General features: G+C 46.8%; 11 protein-coding genes across 11 annotated transcripts; 7 read left to right on the top strand and 4 right to left on the bottom strand.

Moving 5' to 3' along the window:
* Nucleotides 1–650: 650 nt before the first annotated feature.
* F4817DRAFT_358751 (RNI-like protein) lies at nucleotides 651–3,172 on the bottom strand (the record flags this gene model as incomplete). The annotated part of the gene is made up of 4 exons (XM_049306067.1): nucleotides 651–1,246; nucleotides 1,307–1,418; nucleotides 1,478–2,203; nucleotides 2,312–3,172. The coding sequence occupies 4 exons, from the start codon at nucleotides 3,170–3,172 to the stop codon at nucleotides 651–653; spliced, it is 2,295 nt and encodes a 764-aa protein (XP_049159164.1).
* Nucleotides 3,173–5,014: 1,842 nt separating this feature from the next.
* On the top strand, nucleotides 5,015–6,548 carry F4817DRAFT_337534 (NAD(P)-binding protein). The gene is made up of 2 exons (XM_049303315.1): nucleotides 5,015–5,964; nucleotides 6,041–6,548. Exons 1-2 carry the CDS (start codon nucleotides 5,335–5,337, stop codon nucleotides 6,404–6,406), a joined length of 996 nt encoding a protein of 331 aa, XP_049159163.1. The 5' UTR covers nucleotides 5,015–5,334; the 3' UTR covers nucleotides 6,407–6,548.
* F4817DRAFT_337528 (uncharacterized protein) lies at nucleotides 6,549–8,135 on the bottom strand. Its single transcript, XM_049303314.1, has 3 exons — nucleotides 7,410–8,135; nucleotides 6,860–7,301; nucleotides 6,549–6,804 (listed from the first exon to the last, which is right to left on the bottom strand). The coding sequence occupies exons 1-3, from the start codon at nucleotides 7,445–7,447 to the stop codon at nucleotides 6,583–6,585; spliced, it is 702 nt and encodes a 233-aa protein (XP_049159162.1). The 5' UTR covers nucleotides 7,448–8,135; the 3' UTR covers nucleotides 6,549–6,582.
* A 265-nt stretch (nucleotides 8,136–8,400) lies between these two features.
* On the bottom strand, nucleotides 8,401–10,895 carry F4817DRAFT_337525 (putative FAD-binding oxidoreductase). The gene is made up of 6 exons (XM_049303313.1): nucleotides 10,325–10,895; nucleotides 9,935–10,269; nucleotides 9,812–9,873; nucleotides 9,658–9,748; nucleotides 9,266–9,596; nucleotides 8,401–9,207 (listed from the first exon to the last, which is right to left on the bottom strand). The coding sequence occupies exons 1-6, from the start codon at nucleotides 10,492–10,494 to the stop codon at nucleotides 8,721–8,723; spliced, it is 1,476 nt and encodes a 491-aa protein (XP_049159161.1). The 5' UTR covers nucleotides 10,495–10,895; the 3' UTR covers nucleotides 8,401–8,720.
* A 1,084-nt stretch (nucleotides 10,896–11,979) lies between these two features.
* Nucleotides 11,980–13,041, top strand: F4817DRAFT_358747 (UbiA prenyltransferase; the record flags this gene model as incomplete). The annotated part of the gene is made up of 1 exon (XM_049306066.1): nucleotides 11,980–13,041. One exon carries the CDS (start codon nucleotides 11,980–11,982, stop codon nucleotides 13,039–13,041), a length of 1,062 nt encoding a protein of 353 aa, XP_049159160.1.
* Nucleotides 13,042–13,553: 512 nt separating this feature from the next.
* On the top strand, nucleotides 13,554–14,309 carry F4817DRAFT_337521 (uncharacterized protein; the record flags this gene model as incomplete). The annotated part of the gene is made up of 2 exons (XM_049303312.1): nucleotides 13,554–14,184; nucleotides 14,287–14,309. A coding segment is annotated over exon 1 (242 nt), but the record flags the coding sequence as incomplete, so codon positions are not given.
* Nucleotides 13,554–17,009, top strand: F4817DRAFT_107838 (uncharacterized protein). The gene is made up of 4 exons (XM_049297432.1): nucleotides 13,554–14,184; nucleotides 14,287–14,802; nucleotides 14,864–14,965; nucleotides 15,095–17,009. Exons 1-4 carry the CDS (start codon nucleotides 14,005–14,007, stop codon nucleotides 16,559–16,561), a joined length of 2,265 nt encoding a protein of 754 aa, XP_049159158.1. The 5' UTR covers nucleotides 13,554–14,004; the 3' UTR covers nucleotides 16,562–17,009.
* F4817DRAFT_365321 (Phophatidylserine decarboxylase-domain-containing protein) lies at nucleotides 16,941–19,077 on the top strand (the record flags this gene model as incomplete). The annotated part of the gene is made up of 5 exons (XM_049306853.1): nucleotides 16,941–17,512; nucleotides 17,586–17,951; nucleotides 18,012–18,090; nucleotides 18,153–18,324; nucleotides 18,398–19,077. Exons 1-5 carry the CDS (start codon nucleotides 17,457–17,459, stop codon nucleotides 19,075–19,077), a joined length of 1,353 nt encoding a protein of 450 aa, XP_049159157.1. The 5' UTR covers nucleotides 16,941–17,456.
* Nucleotides 19,078–19,269: 192 nt separating this feature from the next.
* Nucleotides 19,270–20,979, bottom strand: F4817DRAFT_358744 (carbohydrate-binding module family 1; the record flags this gene model as incomplete). Its single annotated transcript, XM_049306065.1, has 5 exons — nucleotides 19,270–19,955; nucleotides 20,010–20,263; nucleotides 20,322–20,496; nucleotides 20,617–20,822; nucleotides 20,876–20,979. The coding sequence occupies 5 exons, from the start codon at nucleotides 20,977–20,979 to the stop codon at nucleotides 19,270–19,272; spliced, it is 1,425 nt and encodes a 474-aa protein (XP_049159156.1).
* Nucleotides 20,980–22,089: 1,110 nt separating this feature from the next.
* On the top strand, nucleotides 22,090–24,403 carry F4817DRAFT_337500 (Mu homology domain-containing protein). Its single transcript, XM_049303311.1, has 3 exons — nucleotides 22,090–22,736; nucleotides 22,803–23,772; nucleotides 23,833–24,403. Exons 1-3 carry the CDS (start codon nucleotides 22,400–22,402, stop codon nucleotides 23,837–23,839), a joined length of 1,314 nt encoding a protein of 437 aa, XP_049159155.1. The 5' UTR covers nucleotides 22,090–22,399; the 3' UTR covers nucleotides 23,840–24,403.
* Nucleotides 24,404–25,640, top strand: F4817DRAFT_337498 (cyanamide hydratase). The gene is made up of 2 exons (XM_049303310.1): nucleotides 24,404–24,751; nucleotides 24,819–25,640. The coding sequence occupies exons 1-2, from the start codon at nucleotides 24,514–24,516 to the stop codon at nucleotides 25,331–25,333; spliced, it is 753 nt and encodes a 250-aa protein (XP_049159154.1). The 5' UTR covers nucleotides 24,404–24,513; the 3' UTR covers nucleotides 25,334–25,640.
* Nucleotides 25,641–26,485: the final 845 nt, after the last annotated feature.

Raw genomic sequence — 26,485 nt, 5'->3', positions numbered from 1 at the left:
AATTTGTCGCAATACTGCTAGAAAACAAGTAGAGCAAATATCCACCTCACGGTTCCATGGATCCATCCGTCTTGACCGTTCTGTTGCCACCAGCTTAGATCCCGCTTGGTATGTCGGGACTCCCATAGAAATAATCTCAATTCCCTAGACATTCGCCATTAACCTCGTACACTTGTTGCCTTGCGAGTTCTGGCAGAGTTTCTAATTAGTTTCGAAGGCATGTGTGCCTTGGCCATAATGCTGGTGGTCAGCCACAGCCCTATCGTGGCTCCGCGACGATCACCAGTCAAGCTAAATGCTAATATTCCCGCGATGTGCTAGATGCATAGGAGGTGCTCATCCACCACCCTAGGCTAAGCGTCGCTCTGAACCGTAAATACTCTAAGATGACTCCGGTCTTACTTAGTTAGACAGGACAGAAGGCGCACGCGTACTAACGTAAAAGGATCATTGGTTATCCGCATTAGGTAAACCATGGGGCGTGGCCTAATTAGGCGGATATTAAGTATTGATGCATGATCCAATTCGTATACCGTCTCCGATACGTCCAGTATAAGAAGTATTCTTGTAAACAGGGAGGCAGGGGCTATACTATCATACGAACGTATACGTTAAGATTGTTCGCATATAACGACGCGACAGCAACAATTCTATGATCGATCGCCTCTATCGTCTTCCTCGGCGTCTCCTTGCATGGAAGCTGTGCTAGGTCCTGAGGAGTCTACGTTGACGAAAATCCTCTGGCCGGCAGTACTGGGGCCTGGAGTGTTACTAACGGGAATCCACGTGCCTGTGCCAGCTTGAGTCGCGGGCGCCATGATAGCGCCTATAGTAATAGTAGCTAAATGCGACGGCTGTGGACGAGGTGGTTGATGAGAGGCGCCAATTTGTGGTGGAGGCGGCGGTGGCGGAGGGACTAATAAACTGGCTCCGTTTGTAGAGTTATCGTTTCCGCCGAAGCTACCAGGGTCAAGAGCAATCTCGCTACCATCGCCCATATCGTCATCCTCAACTCCGTCGATATCATCAAAACCGTCCATATCAGGGGCTGGTACGGGAATAAGTCCTTGCACCTGACCCTGAGCTGCGTCTTGATTTATCTGGACTGCTCTTCGTGACGGGAATATAGTCTGCTGTTGCAAGTGGTACTCGGCAAACTCGGGTTGGGTATTTAGGTAGGTTCGGAGACCCGTTACACCTTGACCAGAGAAGACACAGAATACTGCTCGCTGGTGTTCGGTAAAGTCTGAAATGTCCGGTTAGTACATCGGGATACGGGCGGGATCTAGGGGGAAAAGCTAATTACCTGGAGGCGCGTCTCGACAAAAAGTATCCAGATCATCCCGCAGGAAAGCAGGTACACCAGTCAAACTCAGGTGAGTAAGTTTCGGGCAGCAGTTGAGGAGTTTGATAATGCTCTGTAGTAGTGTTAGCGACCTGTGTGTGAATAGCATCTCTGGAATAAGATTAGCCATACCGGAAGTGTCAGATTTGTGCAGTAGCTAAGGTGAACTCGTTCCAAACTACCAGTGTGATAGTCGTGTCTTCGGGAAGCGTTGTTTCCTGACGCATTACGTCGGGACTGGGCATGACGGTTTGCTCCAGCTAATGCGTACATGCTTTCATCCGTGATGCTACTGCACTTCACCAATCCGATTCTCTTCAATTTCGGTAGTCTTGCCAACTGTACAACGGACTCATCCGTGAGGTGGGTGCAACAGCCAAGATCAATATAACGAATGCGGTTGCAGGATTGCACCAGACGCTTGACCGCATCATCTGTGATGTGTCTACAGTGGCCAAGATGTACGTAGTGTAGATTCTTGCCGAGACGAGATATGGCATAGACCGCAGAATCGGTAATATTGCTACACTTAGCTAGGACTAAATTTCGTAACCGCGGGGCAACCTCAATGATCTTTTCGACAGCGCGGTCCGTAAGCCGGGTACACGATGTCAGATCGAGGATACGAAGGTGCTCGTAGATCTTGGAGGGTAAGGATAGGAATGCGCCATCGTCGATAATATCGCAATTCGCAAGTCGCAACTCTCGCAGGGATCGTCCTTTAGCAAGCAGGGCGGTAACAGGCTCGTTACCGATATTCACACATTGATGAAGATCGATTTCGAGTATATTTGGGCAGTTATTGGCGAAGGCAATAATCGCACTATCGTTGAGTTGTTCGCAATCGTTTAACTTAAGCTGTTTACCAGTTAAATATCGGGCATGATTAGCAGCGCCTCAAATAGAGTAGTAGTATCGAAACTAATAAAGGCCACCTGAGAGGCGTATTGAGGGGAGTTGACTTACCCGTTTGATATACCTGCAATTCTCGGCGAGTTGAACCATGCTTTCATTGGAGATCTGTTTGCAGTTTGACACGTTCAGACCCTGAAGCCTGCGGCAGTTCTCGGCGATAGCCACGATAGAGCGCTCGGTGATGTTGTTATCGCCCGAAATATCCAAAGCGAGGAGGTTCTTGTTACTCCTCACCAGGGGCATCAGTCCCAGATCAGTCAGGTCTTTGCAATTGGTCAAGGTGAGACGCTCAACGCGGGTGCAGACGGCAAGCGGCATAACACTACCATCGCTAACTTTATCTGCCAATGCAGCTAGATTAAGGCGCTTAACGAAGTCTGTATAAGTGAAGAAAGGCTTCTCGAGTCCTAGAGTCGCGCAGATGGACTGATGCTTCGACCACGAGGTGCAGGTCGGGCGATGCCAGAGTATCTCGACCACGTTGCGGGCCCATCTCTTACAGGTCAACATGCAGTTCAAGAGTTCACCCGGGCTGTTGATGCGGGAGAAGATGCTGATGAGGATTTCGCTGGGAAGGGCTGCCACGGTCGGGAGACATTCTGGGTCGGTCACTTGCATGTCTTGCAAGTTTGGTACTACTCCTAAAGAAGACTGGGAATCATTTGCTACGTGGAAGAAGTCGGACTCTTCGTTATCTGGGGGGACGGGCGAGTTCGTCGACGATGAAGACCTCGAATCCCTCGTGTCGTCGGACATGTTCATTGTCTGCATGTTTGGGCCCGAAGCTTCATTGGGTGCGGCGGCGGTTGCGGCGGTAGCAGCAGCAGCAGCAGCAACAGCAACAGCAGCAGCAGTAGCAGCAGCAGAGTTACGGGCGGCTATTACATCGAGAGAAGGAGCCGGCGGTCGCATTTTGGCAAGTCTGTAGAAGACTGCGTCGCGATTTATTCGGGCAAGGAGTTCGAAATTAGTTAGGATCGGTAATGTCTCGAAGAGGTTGGCGAAATGGCGATGATGGTGATATCGAAGGATTCAACGGGGTGGTGGATCGAGGGGTAGTATTCAGACCATCAGGTTTTCGATGTTCGAACCGGAAAGTAAAAAAAAAAAAAAGGGAATAAATAAACGGATATTAGAAACAATCAGAGATCGCTTTCCTTCCCCCTTAGAAATAATTAGATGCAAATCGCTAAAAATCAAAGAAGTAAAGGAGGACCTAACGATAGTTGCGATGATGGAGGTTGTTTAACAATTTGGTTTAGGTAGTCCTCAGTGGTATTGTTGGGAAGGAAGAATATGGAAATGCATCTCTAAAGTGACAAAGAAGTGTGATGTGTGATGTGTGTACCGTGTACCGCACTTAGGTACTTTTACGTATGGCAGCAGGGCGGTTACAATCTTGGGCAGTTGCTACTAGGTATTTCGGTGTGTGATGCGATGATGGGCTACAGGCTTTTGTGAGTACATGGTACTTTTGTACCTCCAATCATACATCTTTTCCAATCTATTGTGGGCAGGTGACGACTCTGTCACAGCTGCCAGCCCATTTATATGTTATTTATATGTTGTTGTACAAACATTCTAATCGGCTTAAGCCGGCGCAAACTGGCCCAGACTGAGAAATGCAAAATGTTATTGCTTTACAACAATGTTTACAACAATGTTGGCATCAACAATACCTAGAAAAGACGTTGCTATCTTTTGAAGTGTCACTAAGCTGTGATGCATCGCTCCACCAAAACTACCTAAACAAATTAAACCTGGACAAACGTACTCCAATGCACCCATCAGCTTAAGGATACATAGCTCCGCTAAAGCGCTATGACGTGTTCGGGCATAGGTGGGTATGCATATATCAATAAAAACATACTTCAGTTCAATGTTCAGTTGTTCATCCCCACATGCAGAATTTCAATCCAGTACCTAATTCCATAGCTTCGCCATTCCTTTAAGCAACGCAGTGGATAAAGTAAAACCTAGTTTATTTTAAGTTTGTTCCCTTCACCTATCTATCGGCATTAGTTCATCCCGTCACCGTCCTGCGGCTTAAGATATACTAGGTACTGGCTTAGACCCGATTGACGTCACAGCAGATTCAAGGGTTCACAGGCTGACAGTCTCCTTATCGGAATATATCATCTATTCCTGACCTCGGCATGTAAGCTGGCGAAGATCTACGTCTGAAGCCCTATACACTATTTAATAGGATGCCTGGGGCAAGCAAGGGCAGTACATATAGGCAGTACATATTAGAGAGTCTACCATATAATAACTTCCACTCCAACTTACCAGAGTTGTTTGTTTTCGTTGGTTATTTATTCCTAATAACAAGCTATGAAGTATTGATGAGCTTTGGTTGTCGAATTCAGCAAGGAGGTGCACCGTGGCTAATCGACAAGTTGATAGCGTACGTGATAGTATAGCCTAGTTAAGTACTTCTTAAATTTATGATAATGTTTCTAACTCTGTTACTTAAGTGCGATTCATCTACTATATTTATAAAATAGTTGGCACTTCTAAATAAAAGACACGATTATATCGAAAAGCCCGGACTCTCAAAGTTACACTCATAATAATTGTTCCGTCTGTCCGTATCCCTTGCTTACATGCTACGCTGAAAACTAGCCTCCCTTTGTCTCCGTACAGTATCGCCATGGTTACTTCATACGGTATTTTATGACTAATTTGACTCAAGTTCTGAGTTCTCAAGGGGCGGAGGCCGGGCGGAGGAGTTTTGCTATGTGAAGAGTTTCCGAAGCTCATATAAGCTGTCTGGGTATCTGTCCATTTAGCCCTTTATCATTCGTAGGCTACCTAGATCATTTGATTACAATAGTAGGATCCTACCTATAAAGTCATTAACCTACCTAAGGCTTTGGAACCTTTTGATCGTTTCGCGTCTCTTAGAAGCTTCGTTATATACTAACTAACTACCTAGGTAACTACCATTATATACTACCTAGGAGCTAGCTTTTACGTATACCTATATTCTTATTGTTATTACACTTATACCAAACGCAGAAATACATCCATTTACTTATAGGCACCTGTAAACATCTTCATTAAACTACACCATGACAGGCACAATCATCATCACCGGAGCAAACGGCTCTCTTGCAATCCCTGCTGTGCATCATCTTTTAACCAAGTACCCAGACTACACGGCGGTTCTGACCGTTCGTAAGACAGAGGATACAGATCCCAACACCAAGAAACTGCGCGAGACCATTGCTAAGTTTCCCGAGGCTCAGACATCCATCCGCCAACTTGACCTAGCCAATCTCACTGCTGTACACGACTTTGCAAGCACAATTGCTACCGAGATTGCGGAAAAGAAGCTACCGCCGCTTGCTAGCATTGTCTGCAATGCCTATTACTGGAATTTGTCTGGCGATCCCGAGTTCACGGCAGAAGGAGTCGAGAAGACGATCCAAGTGAACCACATTTCCCACGTTGCTCTAGTCCTTCGACTACTAGGTAGCTTCAGACCTGAAGGTGGCCGTATTGTACTCTTCACTAGCAACGCCCATTTCCCCGGTAAAAACGGCTTGGAGAAGTACCCGCCGGCTATCCCGGACGATTTGGATTCTTTATTGAAGGCTAAGCCGGATGCCGACAAGCTAGGACGAGGCATGAATATATACGGAAATTCAAAGTTGGCCATTCTCATGTGGGGATACGCGTTGAACAGGCATCTCGAGAAGGTATGTTTAGATTTACTTGCTCATTATTCCTTATTCCGTCAAGATATGAAAAGGAGGAAATTAACCTGTTTCCCAGGATGAGAAGCTGCGCAACATCACAGCAATAATAATTGATCCCGGCAATCTGACTGATTCGCGCGCTCTACGCACGAACACGCCTCTATTCCTCCGCATTGTTCAAAGATTTGTGCTTCAGCCTCTGCGGCCACTCGTTAGTCTCGCAGACCCAAGTTACCGCACAGCAGCAAATGCAGGTACAGATGTGATAGATCTTGCTACAAACAATACCTACCCAGGAGAACGCGGTTATCTCCTTACGTTAAAGAAAGAGCCCAGTTCCCCTGATAGTTATAACGAGGATAAGCAGGAGAAGCTGTGGGTTAAGAGCGCCGAGTGGGCAAAGGTCACCAAGGAGAACACCGCCATTGCGAGCAGTCTTTGAACGAGTCGCAGCAGTGGGAGGCGGGATTTCGCGGCATGTTGAACCCTGGCTTTTCAAGAGCGCAGAGAAATGAAGTTATTGTCGAATAGTATTTTAGATTCCCCAAATTGAGCATCAGTTTATTTATAAGGAAATTTCCAAGATTTTACATGTACAGCGAAGCAAGAAGTGCTCCTCTATTTAGTCTTGGTTCTATCTGCAAACCGCCTTTGAAAGATAGACATCTCCATCTTGTAGCACGCTGATTGCCAATCTGTTGTCCACTTACGATAGAACGGCTGATATCCTAGAATACCCCCAAGCCATCTACCTACTACAACACCCAAAGCATACGCCAACGTCTTGCTGAACGGTATCCAGCGTGGGAGTGAAAGGTAAGAACCACCTGCATCAAACATCTACCGACATGTCAACGATAAGTCTAGAGAGTTTAGTGTTAAAGGAACAACCCACGCTCATAACCTGAATCAAGTCGACCTTCTCGCCCTTGACAACAATTTGGTCTTGGTATGCATACCAATTCTCGAAGAAGACGGTATCAAGCTTGAATAGTTCAGGGGTACTCTCAGCTGAAAGTAAGAATCTCGTTGTCTTCAAGTTCTCGTCCGTATCCTTTGTAACCGGCGAGTACAGCCTGTGGTTTGTCCACGGAGGAAAGGTAACCTCCCCATCTTCGGGGACAAGAATGCGTTCCTTGCCTTCAACTTCTACGGCTAGACTTCCTTCGAGCACCTGGAGATATTCCTCCTGATGTGGGTGGAAATGCAGCGGTGGCTTCTGCGATGCGACTGCGACGACCCGTGGATGCTGGAGAAGAAAGGTCACGTCGTAAGCGAAGGCTCGGTTGGGATGAGAAGGGTGAGTGATCACACGTGTAGTTATTCCGCCTTCGAAACTATATGGGCCGAATAATAATCGTGGCTTTTAGCAAGGTTCTCGCTGCTATATTGCGTAAAGAACTCCCAAGCGACTGGCAAACCATTTCGTAGAGCAGGCAACTTACGCAATAATTACGCGTCCTAAATAAGGATCTCCGGTCATACTTCACGGAACACGACTTTCGTGTTACTAACCCCTTATCACAAGTGGAAGATTTATATATAGCTGAAGCTGGATGATATCTGTAGGTAGTAATAGCTTTTTTAGCACCTAGAAACTTCTGTAGGCTCGAGTTGGATGAGAATAGAAGAGTGTCTTCCAGTTTTATCGCCCGAGACCGAAGCTATTCTCCATAAAACCCACTACAAGGATGTACTCAGTCCGAACTTAGCGTAGGACAAGTATTTACTCTATACCTCTGTCCTATTGAAGCAACTCGATTCGTTGTAATTCATAGATGTTAATGTACGGCCTTGGTCCTTAGACCTTGGGTGGTAATGAATCGGTTTTCTTTTTAACTAGTACAAGAGTATTAGAATAGTCTCGCCGTCGTCTTTGTCACCCTTCGATTGATTGTCTTGTCTATCTAGGTTAGGTAGTTTATCCATCGCAGCCATCGCTACTGCGTATCATAGCAGCGCATGGATCATTTCCGCTCCATCACCTAAGCTTATTATTGTTTGTGCTTTAGGACATTATGGGCATTAGGGCCGTGGCATACCTTGAAGTACCGGCCGGCGACTACTCTTAGATAGGTTCGTTAACATCGGCATTGCAACTCAAGCGTCCGAGTTCCAAGTTAGCGTAGGGAAATGTGATCTAATTTATGAAGGATCTAAACTGTGTTACATTTTTCGACTTTCTAGTTCTGCTTGACTGACGCCATCTGGTCTTTCAGCTAGGTATCCCCTGTCCTTGGCATCTCAACGGTAAAATCTATTGACAGACGATCTGCGTATACGTACAACAACCGTGTGATTTGCAAAGCTAAGGTAAAGTTGTGGCACAGCTAATTCAATTCTAACCTCAGTCCGATAGGGGTATATTATCAACTTCATACAAAAACAGTTCATCCTAAAAGTTTGGAGATTTGCTACTCATGAGGTACTTGGTGTAGGTAATCCACTTTCTACTAGGGCCGGCATATATTTCCTCGTTCGGCTGGGGGCTTAGCGTTGAAGCCGTGGGGGCTGGCCTCCAACGGCTGGGCTACTATGTATGACGCTCGGAACCGATTTTGCATATTAATATTCGAGACTCCTAGCATATGCAGTGCTTATTTACATCTTACATCTGACATACCCAAGGTTTACCAAGAAGCTGGTTTTATGTAGGTAGTATTGATATGCATACAGCACTATATTCGAGCTGGCTCTTCTATTACCAACCAACTCGGCTACCTCCTAGCCGTTAGGGGCAACTGACAAGAACGGTCTTACGACTTAGGTAACTTGAACCCCCCTGATGCTAGAGTTTGGAATACTCCATCAGGATCGTAATTTCTTGCCGTCTCCTTCAGCTTTGCAACATTCTCCTGTCCGTAGTGCTCAATAACAGGCTGGTCCGCAGCTGCGTCGTTCATGAAAATATAGTCAACGTAGTGCCCGCTAGCCTTAGATGCGTCTTCGATCTTGTTAATCATACTCTGCGTGTAATTGTGCGCCAGCTCGTCATCTTCGGGAGACCACCAGCCCACGTCAAGAACAAGCCAAGTCTGGTTAACGGGCTTTAGTCCAAGCGCGTTACCACCACTTACTTGTCCAGCGAGTACGGCACTGCTGGAAATCGGTTGCCATCCGAATGCTAGAGACCCTGCAGTTAGGCTCTTCAGGCTGTCTAACTCTGGAGCCTTAGTCACAATATCTCCCACTTTGTTGAATAGTTCCTTGTCGGTGGCGAAGCTTGCACTAAACCAATTCACCCTATAGGAATAGATTAGTATGCCGAGAGGTTAGAGTCCTGAATTATTGCGTGGCTTACCGTGTCAACTCCGGAAGAGGTGCTGCGAGCATTAGTTCGGTTAATGTTTGGAGTTTGGTCAAATCGGCTAGAGGCGTGATATTCCGGAAAGGTGCGAATGCTTCCGGCTCCTCTTCTGGCTTTAAGTATACGATATTTACTATGGCACCAATGGTTGCGTTGGTCGGGAAAGCTTGCAGCATAATGTTCGCGTATGGGTCCTTATTTTCAACCGACTGATATTGGTACATGGCATCAAACAATGCCGGCAAAGCGTCTAAGGAATATACTCTGACACCACCCCAAACATCGTGGATGTCGTAAGTTTTCAGTGTGAATTTAGTGACGACGCCTATTCATATGTAAGTCAACTAAGTCTCTAGCACAGTAGAAGTATACGTATCAAATCTTACCGAAGTTGTTGATACCCCCCTTTAGAGCCCAGAATAAATCTGGATTCGATTCTGCGTTCGCATTTACAACGGCTCCAGTTGAAGTCACAACCTATATAACAATCCTAGTCAATACTATTCTAGTATTTGAAGAGAAAAATATGGTAGTGCTTACCTCGTAATTAACCACGTTGTCGCATACTAAGCCGTATAGGTCGGTTAGGTACGAAAGACCGCCTATACCACACCTATCAATAACCTGTCTATGATAACGAAAGTGGAAGGGAGCAAAACTTACCTCCAAGAGTTAGACCGCCGACACCGACGTCCAAGACTCTACCACCAGCAACTGTCACGTTATACTGGTCCAATGAGGTATAAACTTCTTTCCACCGCAATCCTGAACCCACGACAGCGACTTTCTTATCAGCATCGTAATCTACTGAGTTGAAGTTCGCTAGGTCAATCAGGACGCCACGGTTGATATTTGCGGCTCCGGGTACGACCGAGTGACCACCGGATCGAATGGCAAAATTCACTTTCCAGTCGACCACAGTCGAGACGACGTAGGAGAGTTCCTCGGCATTAGATGGCTGGATAATGCATGATGGCTTCGCCCAGACAGTCTGCGACCTATCATGAGATGAGTCAAATTAGCCCTCTCGACTTAGAGAATATTAAACCATACCAGTTCTCTGTGCTTAAAGCCTCATATGTGTCTGCAGTCGGCTGGACTGTCCCGTTGTTTAGCTGGGTTTTGATGTGGTTGCATACGGCATGGTCTTGTGAGCCTTCTACTACGGAGCAGAAGAAAAGTAGGAAGCCGGCAAGAGCCCGGAATACGGTAAGACAGACCATAATCCTTTTTCTTGCCCGGAACTAAGAAGTTGAGGTCGCTCGCTCTCGCTATTCACGCCGACTCGGCGTCTATGGAATAGTTTAAATACCAAGTATAAGAAGTAATCCACTGCGGATCTAACCCCCCGGAAGACCCTAGTACTACTTATTGAAGCATATGAAGATTATGGGACCTTGTCCAGCCCTAAGTTCCATACTACGTACTATGTAGATGATCAGAGCATGCTATCGAGGCCCGAAAAGGGTTAAGTGGTCTAGGTTAGGTACCTACCGTATACCTGATCGCAGACTGCAGTATGTACATAGCATTATCAAATACAAGGTAATTTAAATTAATAGCCCCCTCCATCACCAGTGATTTTGTATTGGATTTCTATTGATAGCGTTGACATGGATATGGATTACGAAACAGGCGATATTCCCTCCTCTGTCCTCAATTTGGCTTCACCCCTGAAGACTAAATTCCCAGTTCATTCGCTACTGCCTTAGCGTAGCCGACGACATATGATTGTAGACAGTGCATGATTATGTGTTTGACACTGTCGCAGGAGATGCTCTAGGACTAGTGGGGACGTGATAATTAGGAGCTATTCCAAAAAATTATATCGGTGAACTTGACTGAAGGTGTCTATCCTTAGTTGATACCCAAGGTTAAGATATGGTAGTGTATCTAATAGATACCTAGGCAGGCAACTACACTTAATCTAACCGCAACTTATGGTCACGTAGGTAAACTAATCAAGACTGGAATTCTTTTACATACTAAAACTAGGACAAGTTCTAATCTGGTTTGGGGATTAGAAATAGATAGTAAATCCGCAATGGGCATGTTCTTGGGTCTGCCTTTAAATACTGGAGATTATGTGGACGAGCAGGGATTGGCGGCTCTTAGTTCTCATTCAGAACGGTAGTAGGACCGACTAATTCAACTGTCAACACGGACTTCAGAGATTGTTTATGTATACGAATACATCACAGAACGCTTCAAAATTATCGGCTTAATGAGAAGCCGAGTCTACTTAGAAGATCATCTAGGAAATATCTACTAACCTTAGGTAGTCTATCATTTCCTTCCCTGAGAAGTACCCCATGCTCTTTAGGGGACATGAAGAATCATACATACAATTTTTTCCTACTTGATAGTGATTGGTTACCCCCATTGGTATCGTTCAGCCCTATAAGAAATGTTTAAAGCTTCATACCTCCCGGTGGCGTAGGCACGGATGACGGGAGCCTCCTTGTGTGGGGTGAAGGATAGCTGTCGTCCGTGGGATAGAAGTCCCTGCCACCCTTGACGTTGCTAACTATTCTACATAGTAACTAGCGTCTCCTAGAAGTAGTCGCGGCAAGGACGGAATGTAAGTAACTTAGTTAGCTCTTCGAACCCGTCCCGGAAAAAAGAGCAAGAAAAAAAAAGGAGAAGAAATCGGTTCCTTATTCATAACTATCACGTCCTTTCAAACCCTTCCGTTGGCTCTCCCTATCATGAGCGGTAAGACGAGTAACGAAAAACCACATTCAGCCAACGAGACGGCCGAGTTCCAAAATGATGCGCTCGCGCAGCAGTATGGTGGTGGACATGTCGGCGGCTGGGTTGGTCGTTTACCTTCATCGTGGGTTCCTTACGTCCAGCTGGCACGATTGAGTCCTCCCGCCGCCCTGTTCCTCATATACTTCCCACACTTTTTCGGCATTATACTTGCCGCCATTATCCAGCGATCGCCTATCTCCCAGGTGCTCCGAGCGAGCTCAATCATGCTTGGCGGTAGCTTCTTTTTCTCGAACGCGGCCCATGGCTGGAACGACCTCATCGATGCGCCCGTCGACAAGTCGATACCTCGTACGAGCAAGCGTCCTATCCCTCGAGGTGCTATCACACCTCGTTCCGCTTTCGTTTTTACTGCGACACAAGCCATCGGCGCTGCCTCGTTTCTACTCCTTATGCCTCCCGGAAGCGCGATCTACGCCATCCCGAATATTGTCGGTACGTTCTACTACCCCTGGGCCAAACGGCACACCAACTTTGCGCAATTGGTACTCGGCTTTTGTTTGGCCTGGGGTATCATGATGGGATCATGCGCAATGGGTCTCGAGCCATTTATGGGAGGACCTTTTGGGAGCGGAAACGGATGGAAGCAGTTCTTCTGGATAGAACCGTCAACCACGTGCCTCTTCCTCGCAAGCATCCTGTGGACAATTATTTATGATTCGATCTATGCGCATCAAGATGTCAAGGATGACATCAAGATGGGTTTGAAGAGCATTGCTGTTCTGCTTAAGGATCGGACGAAACCGTTGCTATGGCTGCTCCTTAGCTGCATGATCACACTGTTATATACGTGCGGAAGTCTCCTAAGCATGGGAGTCGCATTCCACGTAATCGCTGGTGGCGGCTCCTTGCTTTCTTTAGGTGCTATGATCGCTAACGTTGAGTTGAAGGACTCAGCAAGCTGTTGGTGGTGGTTCAGATATGGGTTCTGGCTGGCAGGCGGAGCTATCGCGGGAGGACTTCTCTCGGAATATGTTGCGATTAGACCAGAATTATGAATATATACCTACTGTAGATTTCCATCTTCTAGTATAAGACTAAGAGCTAGATTAATAATGATATATTTTAGTTAATGATGCCCGTGAAGCAATTAAAAGTTGGTTCAACGAGATGTCAAAGGTGACCGGAAGAAGGTTACGCTCACGGACCACGACGACTTGCGTAAACACCTACGCGTTTCTCCAGTTGTTTGTTTAAGGTTTCCTTGATAAGGATAATTCAAAATGCTTACATTAGACGTGGTAGGCTTAAAACTACTTTCTTTCTAACAAAGTTGACTTACACGGATATAGTGGTGATGACTTCTACAATACCTTCATAATCATAGATAAAGAGTATGTATTTCCCCCTGCTTCGACCCTGGTCATTCACCGAGGTGACCGCGTTTGTTAATATGCCGAAGGCCGAAAAGCAAGGTGTCTATCCACCAATCAGCAGCTAGGAAAGCTCGGAGTTCATCACATCACATCTATGAACGGTGGTCGCTTGGACTCCGATCTCTCTGCCTAAGCAATGAGCAGAGATGCTTCAAACTCATGCCATCGGTAGCTGTCAAGAGGGGCGAGATTGATCCTCCACCATAGTAAAAGGCTCTTCTCGATATATTCTATCAGCTATCTTGGCCACATCAACTCCGACACTGGTGGACCCCAAATCCGAGGTATCTCGGAGTCTTAGTAGCCTCGATGAATCGTTCACAGCAGCCGCTTGGTGGTCAAATTATAGATTTGCAGCCTATGCATTCACATCGTGCTTTAACGGGAAAATACCGACGCAATGGAAAATTACAGTATGCATTTGCCCTAGTCCCCCCTCGTCTCCTCTCATTTACCCTTGTTCCATCTCATACCTACGCAAGCTTACATTCGGGGGATACCGCGGGATCAAGCTTAGATTCCCTAAGACGTGTGGTACATACCTTAGGTAGGTAAACTAGATGTCCTCTAGAATCTCATCAAGCCATGTACCTCGCGGCCTGGGAGTCGGGGCTTGTTCCTGCTATACTCTTCGCCTTATCTAGATCGTGTGAACCATGTAGACGATCTAAGCTGAAGTGTGATCATGTCGTCCCAACCTGCGGCAGATGTATCAAGAGACAGTGCGCCGATCAGTGCATCTATCACCCCAATCCCCTTACTCAGGTTGGTCATTCAGTATACTAATTATCCCGCATCTAAAGGCATTAGCCAGTAAACATCTATAAATGTTCATATGTACACTAAGCTAACGGTGTTCTGGGATAGGCTCGTCGAAGAGAAAAGACGACTCCCTCGACGCGATTCGCAGTGAGAAGCGATGACGGTCCCGCAATTCCTGTGCAGTCAATTGAGGTACAAACTGTGGAATCACCTAATATACTCGCATCTCAGGTCACGCCGGCACGTTCTACTGAAGTAGTAACTCGCGAAGTACATCGAGCGGCATCCGCTCCGCCATTGCAAAGTCGGGATGGGTCTGCCAACCGTACCATAAACATAGGCTTCCTTGGCGAGACATCCTATATTTCTATCTTTACGGACGGCCTTGGTAGCTTCGATGTCTCTTCTCCAGGCCTAGAATCTTCTGAAGTCCAAGAAATGAGCTTATCGCACGACCGGATAATCCAGGGATGTAAACTCCTCTCATTCTTAAAAGACAAGCACATGATCAATCGTCTTGTATCGCGCTGGTACGAAATATGCGAAGACGAAGCTTGTATATGCATAGAGCCCATAATGAAAGAGTGGCTATGGGGTCTCGGGATGCATCACGGAGATGTTGTGCGTATAGAAAATACAATTACCTCAGGAGCTGTGCAAGAAACTAATTCTATGAACACAGCTTAGAGATCAAAATCCCGAAAAGATTCGGCGATTATGTGAATTAATCTGGCGTAATACCCAAACTCCAGTCATCTTTAACCAGAATACGACGGCTAAGCATGTAAGTACCTAAGTTAAAGTGAGGATTTACTCGCCCCTATTTGAAACTTTGGATTCATATACGTTTACTCGATTTAAACATATCATCTCTATGAATCGGAGATTCTGTTGCTAACTATACGCATTGAAGTGGGCACGATCTGCTACTGGACCAAGCATACGATGGGAGGTCATCGGCCTCATCGCTGTAGTCGCCGGCCAGTCTGCGAACACTCCCGAGCCTTTCGGTCGCGGTTCTAAGAAACATAACTCGGCGCATTCCTCATTTGCGAGACAGATGAACGAGATTGCCGAGGCCTGTTTAAACTTTTGTCGCGACTGTGGAGCTTTGGGTGACATGTTCACCTGGCTTCTCATGGAGAATTACTCTCTAACAGCTAAGATTAAGGGCGAAGCTAGTCATGCTACATATACACTGAGTGGTGAGATTGTAGCTTCGGCCGTTGCGATGGGCTTGCACCGGGGAGTCAAAGAAGAGGATCGGCTTCCATTCTTTTTAGCAGAACTACGAAAAAGGCTGCTTTGCCAGATGTATGGCGCGGAGATCGGTATCTCGACGTTTACGGGTCGCCCTCCTCGGATTTCACATCGTTATTGTAATCTCCAGCCTCCCTTGGACCTTGCGGTCTCCCAGTTACTCCTCGGAGGAGACGATTTAACTCTAGCACTTGCTAGTCTAGATGAGAAAGGATTCAACACATCAGGAAGAGTGCGTCGCGTTACTTGGATAAGAATCTGGATTGGATTCGCTATACAAAGAGAAGACATATTGGACCTGGCCTTAGGTCCGTATACACGCGACGAGATCCTACAACGCGCGGAAGATATCAAAAATAGACACCGTCGATACATAGAGGAACTCCCAGAGTTCATCAAGAAAATAAGAGACTCGCCTATAGAAATAGAGGGAAGACCGCCAACGGAAATATTATTCATGATTGTAATCCATCAATCCTTTCGTTCAAACGACCTTTTGCTCCAGCGCGTCTTGATTCGCAAAGCTGGGGCAAGTTCGGAGGAGCTCATACGCCTTGCGCGCTCAATCCTAAAGGATATATTGTTAATCAGTCAACGCCATGACCTAGGGACGCTATTTAAAACAGATATTGCTTCTCTTCTCGCAGTACAAGGTATGCGGAGCGCCGCCGTCATGGCGGTCGAGCTATTAAAACAAGAGCAACTCCCCGTCTATCCGAAAACCCCTCTTCTCCCTAGAAGTCAGACCATCCAAGATCTGGCCGTTTTCGCAGCTGGGCTGGGGGCTGTCGATCCTAGTGACGGATCTTTTAGTATATGCGACCAGGGACGAAAGGTCATCTCTCATATACTTGATAGGATTCTGAGCCCTCCTGACCCTCCCATTCAACGTCAAGCTTCAAGTGAACAACCTACGCATCAAGATCAAGACCAGCAAGTTAACGAGGCAGTTATGGGCGCTCCGGCGAACGAGCCGACTCAAAGTTACGGCTTTCACATACCGTGCGCAACTGATTTTACTATGACTGATCTGAACTTTGGTATCGACGCTCCTTTCTTAGGACCTGATAATGATTTTATGCAGTGGCTTGAGAACATGGATTGGGAACGGCCTGTTTAATGAAGTTATTCCAAATATGAGCATGTAAAGACCATCTATTTTAACGCCGCCTTCTTTGTTGACCCCCTAAGATTACCACTCATATTGATAACTTGAAGTCGCTTTACTGAATCGGCGGTGGCAAAGATGGTTTTTTTCACCTAAGAATGGTCTAGGACTGCTTCTCACCGAAAAAGCAATGCTTGCTTGTCCGAGCTATGCATTATTCATAACTTTCTTTCCCGGGCTTAACACGGGTTTAGAATAGAGTAACGGCTTCGCCCGAAGTCCTATCAGGTTACCGAGATTATAATTCCATCAATCATACTAGGTTTACTCGGATTGAAATGCGTCCTAGAACTATTTCATTCCGTTGGTTAAACAAAGTATAAGACCAATTTCACTTATGTTGGTTTAATAATGTCAACGATCAGACTTTCGCGATTGGTTGTAGGTCGTCATTGAAAGTAGATACCAATACGAAGTATAAATCGTCAGGCACAGAAGACTACATCATCGATTCCGGAAATTAGGCGGCTTTCTTACAAAAACCTGTTAAACTACCTTATTCCACCGAACAAAGCATTAAGTGACGTCTTGATTACCTACGATTTGGAAACCTAAACGTTTAATCCGGAGCCAATTCTACTTTAGCTTGGACGTTAGAGGCGCAGGAACCCAATTCTCTCCTCATTGGGGGAGAAGGGGGCCTTACTGATCACCCTGCAGTCTACGTCGAATCATTACATCATGATCAAGTCTTCAACTTCACCACATGCTAGTCTTTCTGAAATTTGTACCCCGCATCCCTACAGTATATGAGACTATGGAAGACCATGGCTCTTGGCAATTCAGGAACAGTCCTAGATACTTCGTTAAAGACTTGGCATTGTGGTTTAATATAATATAATTCAAGATGGTTCACCAACACGGTGACGAACACGATATCCCTGAGGAACATCGTACTCAGAGGTAAGTTCACTAGCGATCGCCTCAGATATCGACATTAAAATCTAGAAATTTTGTTAATAATTGTTCTTCACAGTCATGGCGCCTGGCTTCCAGCGGATCATCGTGTCCAACACGAATGGCTCAAGACGCAAATCGAACACGTCGACAAAGCTCCTCAAAAAGAGCTAATTCCCGTTCTTCAAGATTTCAAGGAATTTATTGAGGGGAACTCACGCATCTATATGTACTTCAACCAAATGTGGGATGAGATACCGCTCAAGAAGCCGTATAACAAAGACCCGACTGGTACCAAGAAGCAGATCCGAGACTACCGGCACATGCTAGCCGTGCTCAACCACATCTTCACGCAAGCTCCTCAGTGGACTGATGCTGCATTCGGCGTTGGCATGGTCGGAGTCCCCATGGTAGGTATCTTCGACTATGTGATGGCTACACCTAGGTGAGCGCCCTTGCCGGACTCGGGTGTGCAAATATGCCATTGGCTAACTCAGTAATATAGTGGCCATGCCGCTTTCTTAGATCCGGAGGTCAATAAGATGATGAAGAAGATCCTGAATGAATGGGGCAAGTTCTTAAAGGTAAACCTCCGAGTCTTGGTAAATGGGGAGAAGTCCATCCTAACAGTGATCATCGCAACTAGACACCGAAATCAGCCGAAGTGCTCGCCTCTCATAGACAGGGCTGGTTCTCTGAACACGGCCTCAAAGACTTGATGGAGGTAGCCAACGCACCGCTGAAGACGTCGCACAGGTTCGAGGATATGTATATCTGCGACCCTTCAGCTAAATACTACGGCTACACTTCTTGGGACGGTAAGTATATCTGACAGGGATTAGTTATCCCGTCCGTGACATTCCTCCAAAATTGAAATTGACATATCGCCAGACTTCTTCACGCGACAGCTGCGCGAGGATGCACGACCCGTAGCCTCACCGGATAACGACGACGTAGTAGCCAACGCATGTGAGTCCAAAGTGTACAACGTGGAACAACACGCCAAGCTGCGCGACCGCTTCTGGATCAAGAGCCAGCCGTACTCGGTTCTCGACATGCTAGGCCATGACCCTCTAGCCGCACAATTCGACGGCGCAACAGTGTACCAAGCCTTCCTATCAGCATTGTCGTACCACCGTTGGCACGCTCCCGTCTCAGGCCGTATCGTACGTGCTTTTGTGAAGGATGGAACTTACTTTAGCGAACCGCTATTTGAAGGCTCTGCAGGTGGTTATGCCGAGGGCGAAATCGACACGCGCGGAATTAGCGTGGCGCAGGGATACTTGACGGCGCTGGCAACGCGTGCTGTGATCTTCATCCAAGCAGACAACCCAGCAATCGGACTGATGGCGTTTGTAGGCGTGGGTATGGACGAGGTCAGCACGTGCGAGATCACCGTGGGCCAGGGGCAGCATGTACAGAAGGGCGACCAGATCGGTATGTTCCATTTCGGCGGCTCGTCGCACTGCCTGCTGTTCCGTGCCGGGGTGCCGGTGGACGGGTTCCCAACTCCGAGCCGGAAGGAAAATGTGCCCGTGAGGAGCCAGGTTGCGGTTATCAAGCGGAAGTAAGGATTCAGGTATTGGGTCATTATATGTCGCAGACGAAATTCCAATGGCGAGCAATGTATCTAACCTAGAAAGGGACCTTGATTTAAGAATAAATGGCCTTATATATGATTAGTCTAGAATGCCTAATCTTAAGGAGAGATAAATAATAATTATTAAGCCCTACTGCTGGCAAGTTTTTTCGCGCCTCATCCTTCACTGGAAAGGGGGATTGGCGTTCTTGTAAAGCTGCTCAAAGTACGCCTGGAACCACGAACCCGCCTCAGGGGCCGGCTTCAGTGCGTCGGACAGGCCGCAGTGATAATCGTATCTTGTAGCACTCGTGTCGCTAGTGCCATCGCATTCACCACCCGGCTTAATCCAGACGAAAGCATCCAGAAGATCGCTGCCCGTGTTAGCTGACGGACGTTGGCCAAAGCCTGTCCCAATAACGTTACACCAATGACCCCATTCCTGCTGTCCTGTGGGCTGCTTTCCGCTGCGACCAGTGTCTGTGATAAAGTGAGCGTCCCAGCCTGCTTCTTTTAGTAGAGGAGCCATGGCGTTGACGTAACGGGACTCGTCGCAGTTAGTGTTACCCTGGGTGTACGATGGGCAAGTGCTTATCTCCCAGGCATTGTAGTTGGCGACGTTTGTAGCAAGGCCACGCAGCGCCTTGGGAGACCCGGTGTCTTTGTACAATTGAGAATACATCTTAGCAGCCGGTGCCAGGTTCGCAGGCCATCCTAACCAACCAGCATGTCCCGCATCCAAGTACATAGCGACGTTAGGCAAGTTCAGCTTTTTAATTGCGTACTGTATGCATTCCAAGTAAGCCTTTTCAGCATTAGAGCACTTGGCCACGTTCAAGTTAGTGATCATGTTGGCCAATGAGTCGGGCTCTGTTCAGGTAGTTAGCGTAGAGAAGTCTTAAGAATCACTACTAATAAACTAACCTATAACAAGGAGTAATCGGATATCAGAGTAAGTCTTGACTAAATCGGCAATCGCGTCGATGTATGCCTTGTATTTCTCAACGCCCCCGTCGGCAATAGAGTATTCGCCGTTTGAAGCTGCCGCCGCACAGTCACGATCGGGCAGATCATAGACAACGAAGATTCCAGCGTTAGGAGGGTTGGCGCCGGCCTTGTTAGCCGCACGAATGTCGGCCAAAGTCTCCGCCATCAGGTCGACCTTGTCCCTAGTATCTCTGCATTGCATGTCAGTTGCATTCCAGAGATAAGATCACCAAGTTGACTTTTACTTACAGCCACATGAAGCTGGGTACTTCTGCAACCGCTGCTGCGCCAGGTCCCAAAGTGGGAACGGCGTATGCAGAAACTTCTGATGCATAGTACGAGTTTGTCCACATCTTGACGCCTGAGAGTGGGTTTCCTGACCATTCCGCTGTGCCGCTACCGACCGGAGCAGTGGTAGTGGGGACTATTTCGTATTCAGGAGTTAGTGATAATTCTTCTAACATCTAGAGCCAATTTTTGGTTGATCAATAATGAACAACTACGGAGAGCAGCCTAAGATAGGATCGAAGCTTCATTAACTAACCCTTAGTTGTGGTACTTCCAACTGTAGTTGTTGGCCCAGTAGTCGTAGGTTTAACAGTGGAAGATACCGATGTAGGAGGAGCAGTTGTGTCAGTAGTTGTCGCGGCACCGGGTAAGCACTGGTGATAATATTCGTTTGACTTGTTGCATGTGCTCCCACTAACACAGCATGTAACACCTGTCCATCCCTGACCACCACATTGTCCCCTAATACCGATATTAGTTGACATATTTATCAAAAGAAGGGCGAGAAATCATACCAGACGGAGGCACAAGCTGCCTGACGTTCTTCGACTACATTTTCAAAAGGAACAGCGAGAGCTACGGAGCTCAACACAGCGACGAGAAACTTCTTTACAGACATGTTGACTTCACTTGTCTTTGGAGATGAGATGAGAAGTTGCGAGCGTGCCGTAATAGAACATGTTATTCAGGAACCTGGGACAATGGCTCTTTATGTATATTATAATAGGAGATCATCTAAATCTCAGATCTGTCGGATAGACGGGAACGCGGCTGCCATGGACTCGATCGAAGAATCTCTCGAACCACCCCACACGGAAGTGATGTTTTTGGCAGTCTCGTGAACTTGGCCTAGATACGTTCGACTATCTCAGCGGCGCGGGAACGCGGTTCACGATTCCGTGGAATGGGCATAGCTTCAGCACAAGTAAAAGCGGACTTAAGTCGAACGATTATAAGCGACCCAACTTCGGGGAAGCACCAGTATAGCTGTCATGGTGCTTGGAGATGACGATATCTCTTACGACCATGGAAGTATTCAGACTATTAGTTTTTTCTCTACAACAAGCCCTCCAATCGAAAGTGAGCACAGCTAGACGTCCCATATAATGATGCCCAAGAAGTTGGAATAAACCTAGCCTACCTCGGTAGTGATCTCGGAACATATCTCTGAAGGGGCCAGAATAGGTAACCTATGGCCGTGAGGGGATTGGGGTCGCGGCGGGCTCGGATTAAACATAGTCGTCTTCCACGACTAACGTACTACGCCGTATCCTCAATGGGAAACTAAAACGATAGCTTCGTCGGGACTACATAGGTAGGTAAACTTACGTCTGTGACTACCGCTGATTATTTTAGTCTCATGATGATCTAGACCGGGAGTCTCATTATACACCCATGTACGTTCACCTCTTCCTTGGATCCAGAGGTAACATCCAACCCGGGATAACAAGGTAGGTTTGCTCGAGTCTAGACTCTGGGCGCCAGTGGGATAGACTTCGGAATCCGGAACCTGTACAGAGTGAACCCGGCTGTGGGGAATGCCATGTCATGTACGTATGTATGTACACTAATAAATTGCCTTGCCTTTCGATGATCAAGTGATGGTTGTGCAGATGTCGATATGGAAGAGATGTCTAAGTGAAGCCAAGAAATAAAACCCTGCACAAGATGGGATTGTCCGTTCAGGGGTATGGATGCTCGATGTTAGGTGCCTTAGGTACTTTATGGGCCTAAGACATAGTGGAGTCATGTACCTAAGGTACCTAGCCCCCACTGAAACATTGCACCGTGACTGAACTCATACCCTTTTTCGTAAGGTTTCTATCTTATCGTAATGTGGCTAATCCACCTTAGGTTAGGTAATTTAATTGGCTCCAGGTGTTCGACACGCTGATAGGAAACGCCATTGCTTCGCCCGTCGCGGCGTCACCGTATTCTAGCATCCGCATTCCAACTTAATTAATTAGTTTGGATAGCCAAAGACTCTCGTCATACCCTCCTTTTCCTTTTGGCGAGGGTTGAGTCGCGAGGTCGGCAAGATGCTTTCCGGCATCTTAATATTCAATCAAAAGGGCGAGAACCTCATCTTCCGAGCGTTTCGAAACGACTGTCGACCACGTCTCGCCGATGTCTTTCGAATTCAAGTCATATCCAATCCTCAGGTCCGCTCACCTATCCTCACCCTCGGAAGCACCACCTTCAGCCATGTTAAGCATGAAAACATCTACTTGGTTGCCATTACTAAGAGCAATGCCAATGCTGCCCTGGTGTTCGAATTCCTATACCGGCTGATCCAGCTTGGTAGGGGTTACTTCGGCAAGTTCGACGAGGAGGCCGTCAAGAATAATTTCGTGCTGGTCTATGAACTGTTAGACGGTGAGCTTCTGATGAACCCGTCCCGTACCATTGCGTAGGTGTCATCTAATCAATATCTTGTTTCAGAGATCATCGATTTTGGATACCCTCAAAACACCGAGACGGACACCCTGAAGATGTACATTACCACCGAAGGTGTCAAGTCCGAACGTGCCCCCGAAGACTCCGCCAAGATAACCATGCAAGCTACCGGTGCCCTATCCTGGAGGAAGGCCGATGTTAAATATAGAAAGAATGAAGCGTTCGTCGACGTGATAGAGGATGTCAACCTTCTGATGTCAGCCACGGGGACCGTTCTTCGTGCTGATGTCACCGGCCAGATTATCATGCGCGCATACCTCTCGGGCACCCCGGAATGCAAGTTTGGACTCAACGACCGCCTTCTGTTGGATCACGATGGCCTCCAGTCGTTGCCGAGCGGCAATAAGCTCGGGACCAAAGCTACAAAAGCAGCTGCCGGCAGTGTTACCTTGGAGGACTGTCAATTCCATCAATGCGTCAAGTTAGGCAAATTCGACACCGACCGAATTATCTCCTTCATCCCTCCCGACGGGGAGTTTGAGCTTATGCGATATCGAGCAACGGAGAACGTCAATCTACCCTTCAAGGTGCACGCCATCGTTAATGAAGTTGGCAAGACCAAAGTAGAGTATAGTATTGGCGTCAAGGCGAATTTTGGTAGCAAATTGTTCGCTACCAACGTCGTTGTTCGTATTCCCACTCCGTTGAACACAGCTCGTATCACGGAACGCTGCACCCAAGGAAAGGCCAAGTACGAGCCAAGCGAAAACAACATCGTCTGGAAAATCGGCCGCTTCACTGGCCAAAGCGAATTCGTGTTAAGTGCCGAGGCGGAGCTCACGAGCATGACAAACCAGAAGGCTTGGTCGCGCCCGCCTCTCAGCATGAACTTCAGCCTTCTCATGTTTACTAGCTCGGGTCTCCTTGTACGATACTTGAAGGTGTTTGAAAAGAGTAACTATTCAAGTGTAAAATGGGTTAGATACATGACGAGAGCAGGGTCATACGAAATCCGGTGAGACTTACGTCAATTCCTCCCACGAGACCCCGACATAGTTGCTAATCGTTACCGTAGATTCTGATCGCGACAAACTAGACGGAAAAAGCCAGCCCACATACATACCAGGGAAACCTGATATGGTACTCTTCGCGTAGCGGAGATATCCCGTCGCAAACATCGACTTCAACCGGTTACGGCCACCTTCTCCGACGAATACCCCGAGATATCAGCGAAGTTAGAGCATGTCATACTCTCCTACTATAAAGGGGGTTATTGCAGGCACTGTCAATTCGAGAGATTGACATTAAATCCCAATACTAGATCTACTCGCGAAGAACATCGCGACTAAGGGCTAATAGTCACCGGAGATGTCGTAGCAGCAATTTTGGTAACTGTGTACTCATAGCTCCGTATCACGGCCTAGCAAATCTTCAATTATACTAGACGTATGGTGAAGCTGAGGATGTGGGAGGCCTAAGTATAAGACTATTAGAGGATTATAATCCCGCGGAATTACAGTCATGATGAACGATACAAACACAATTATGCATGACCAAAGCCCGAATAAGAGACGTAATTCGACAAAGTTATCTCGTACTAAAATCTGACAAATCATATTTATAAGAATAATTATATTTAAACTCCGTCATCGGTGCTATAAATCATACATAAAGGAAATGGAAGCCCATCCGTCAATGTGATATCAGACGTAGTGTAGCAGAGTATAGCTTTAGGAGCCATTCAACACTAGAGATCATGTCTTCCACACCAGCAGCAACAGCAGATGATATTGCCAAACATGGCTGGGCCGCCTTTCCAGTCGACGGCAATGCTGTCCTCAATGGGAAACCCTATCTACACGAACCTTCGCCCCTGGTAGTGAAGGATATCCCTTTTCCCTCCAACGATGCTATCGTCGCTGGGATTCAAGAGTACGCCAAGAAGCATCTTATCGAAGAAACGTACAATCATTCAATGCGAGTTTACCACTGGGGTAAGGGACACCAGTTAACAATCACATGCGAAATGCCCCTTTAAATTCAAGCTAACCGAGCGGCCAGGATATTCCATCCTCAAGGACCAATTTCCCGAAGAATTTGGCAAGCTCTCCTTGTCCACATGGGCGCTGACGTGCCTCCTCCACGACATCGGCGCTACGCACGAGAACTTACGGACAACACTGCTGTCATTCGAATTTTATGGAGGAATTCTAGCCCTGAACCTAACCAAGGAACTCGGTGCACCACCAGCCCAGGCCGAGGCTGTAGCCGAAGCAATCATCCGGCACCAGGACCTAGGTACCGTCGGTAAGATCACGTTCCTGGGACAGCTCATCCAGCTCGCGACCATCTACGACAACATGGGCATTAACCCGCAGATCATCGACGCGGTCACCAGGGACGATGTCAATAAGGCGTATCCGCGCAAGGGCTGGAGCGGCTGCTTCTCGAAGACGATTAGGGAGGAGAATGGGCTTAAACCTTGGGCTCATACTACGCACCTTGGCGAGGAGGATTTCCCCGAAGGCGTGAAGAATAATGAACTTATGAAGCCGTATGATAACTGGGGTTTATGATGGAGTAGAGGGCTGGAGAGAGGTTTCGGGATGGTGTCATCTGGAAGAAGAGTGGGCGACCGACACCCAAGTTACTGTTTAAGCAAGCAGTTGAGATTTTTGCTCCGTTTGTCTGGAATAGTAACGCGATTCTACCTTAGGTAGTTAGACATGGGCCCAGAATGACATATACCCTGCCCAAATGTTCCTACTCTTGTAATTTAACGATCTTGTATTGTGTAAGGGGGCTGCTTGTGTCATTTCCTATGTAGTTGGCCAAAAATATTTTTAATGATTAATGCGGACTCGCGATCACAATCAGCAATCCTCCAATTCATAGTTTTTCAGTATTTAGGTACCTGCCCATTCTATTGATACTTGCTATTGTGCATTTATCGACCTATAAAATACTTCTTATTGTTATATTTATTTCTCTATTTATACAGGTTTTAAGCTTTGTTACCTTATGTAGGTACATGCTTAGACTCGATTTTAAGACTGGTATATTTTCACAAGCTGATTTTAGTCAATGCGCAGTAAATATACTATTAACACCTTTAGCTTTATTGATTCATGAGGATTACATATAGCTCAAGAACTAAATATACCACCTTCTAAGATTGTATCTATCAACCATGTTAATCCTTTTATTGTACAGTCGAACTTAACTCGTCATTTAGGTAACTAGACAACTCCAAGGCTTTGGAATAGTAAAGTCTCTTATAGACCAAGATGGGAGGTAAACTTTAAATAAATGTCTAGGAAGCTCATCCAGCTTCCAACCATCTCAAAGACCTTAGGCTATTTACGAAGTACTGGAACCTTTATGCCAAGCGGTAAAATGAGCCTCAGCTTCAGCCTCAGTGGAGTATACCGATGATTTACCGAAGCTAGTCTGGGGGTCAGCCTTACTATGTACCTTATCGGGTGGGTGGGGGATGTGGAATGTTTGATTGCCTCCACTATTTGTCTGACAAGGGCATAGAAGCTTCTACTAGATTCAATTGTGTACCTAAACTATGTGTGGATAATATAGAAGATTTTAATTCCAACTATCTGAGTATCTCCTATGATATCAAAATACTAATTTATTTGTGGCAGAGGTAGCTTCTAAATGTATCTCGTAGGCGCATAGGTACGAAGGACATTGGATAGGTACCTAGTTATCTGTAA

The sequence above is a fragment of the Daldinia loculata genome, assembly GCF_022478755.1.
Source record: "Daldinia loculata strain CBS 113971 unplaced genomic scaffold F4817scaffold_24, whole genome shotgun sequence".
In the NCBI taxonomy this organism is placed as follows: domain Eukaryota; kingdom Fungi; phylum Ascomycota; class Sordariomycetes; order Xylariales; family Hypoxylaceae; genus Daldinia; species Daldinia loculata.
Note: the sequence above shows the minus strand (reverse complement) of the source record. Positions and strands in the feature narration are given on the sequence as shown.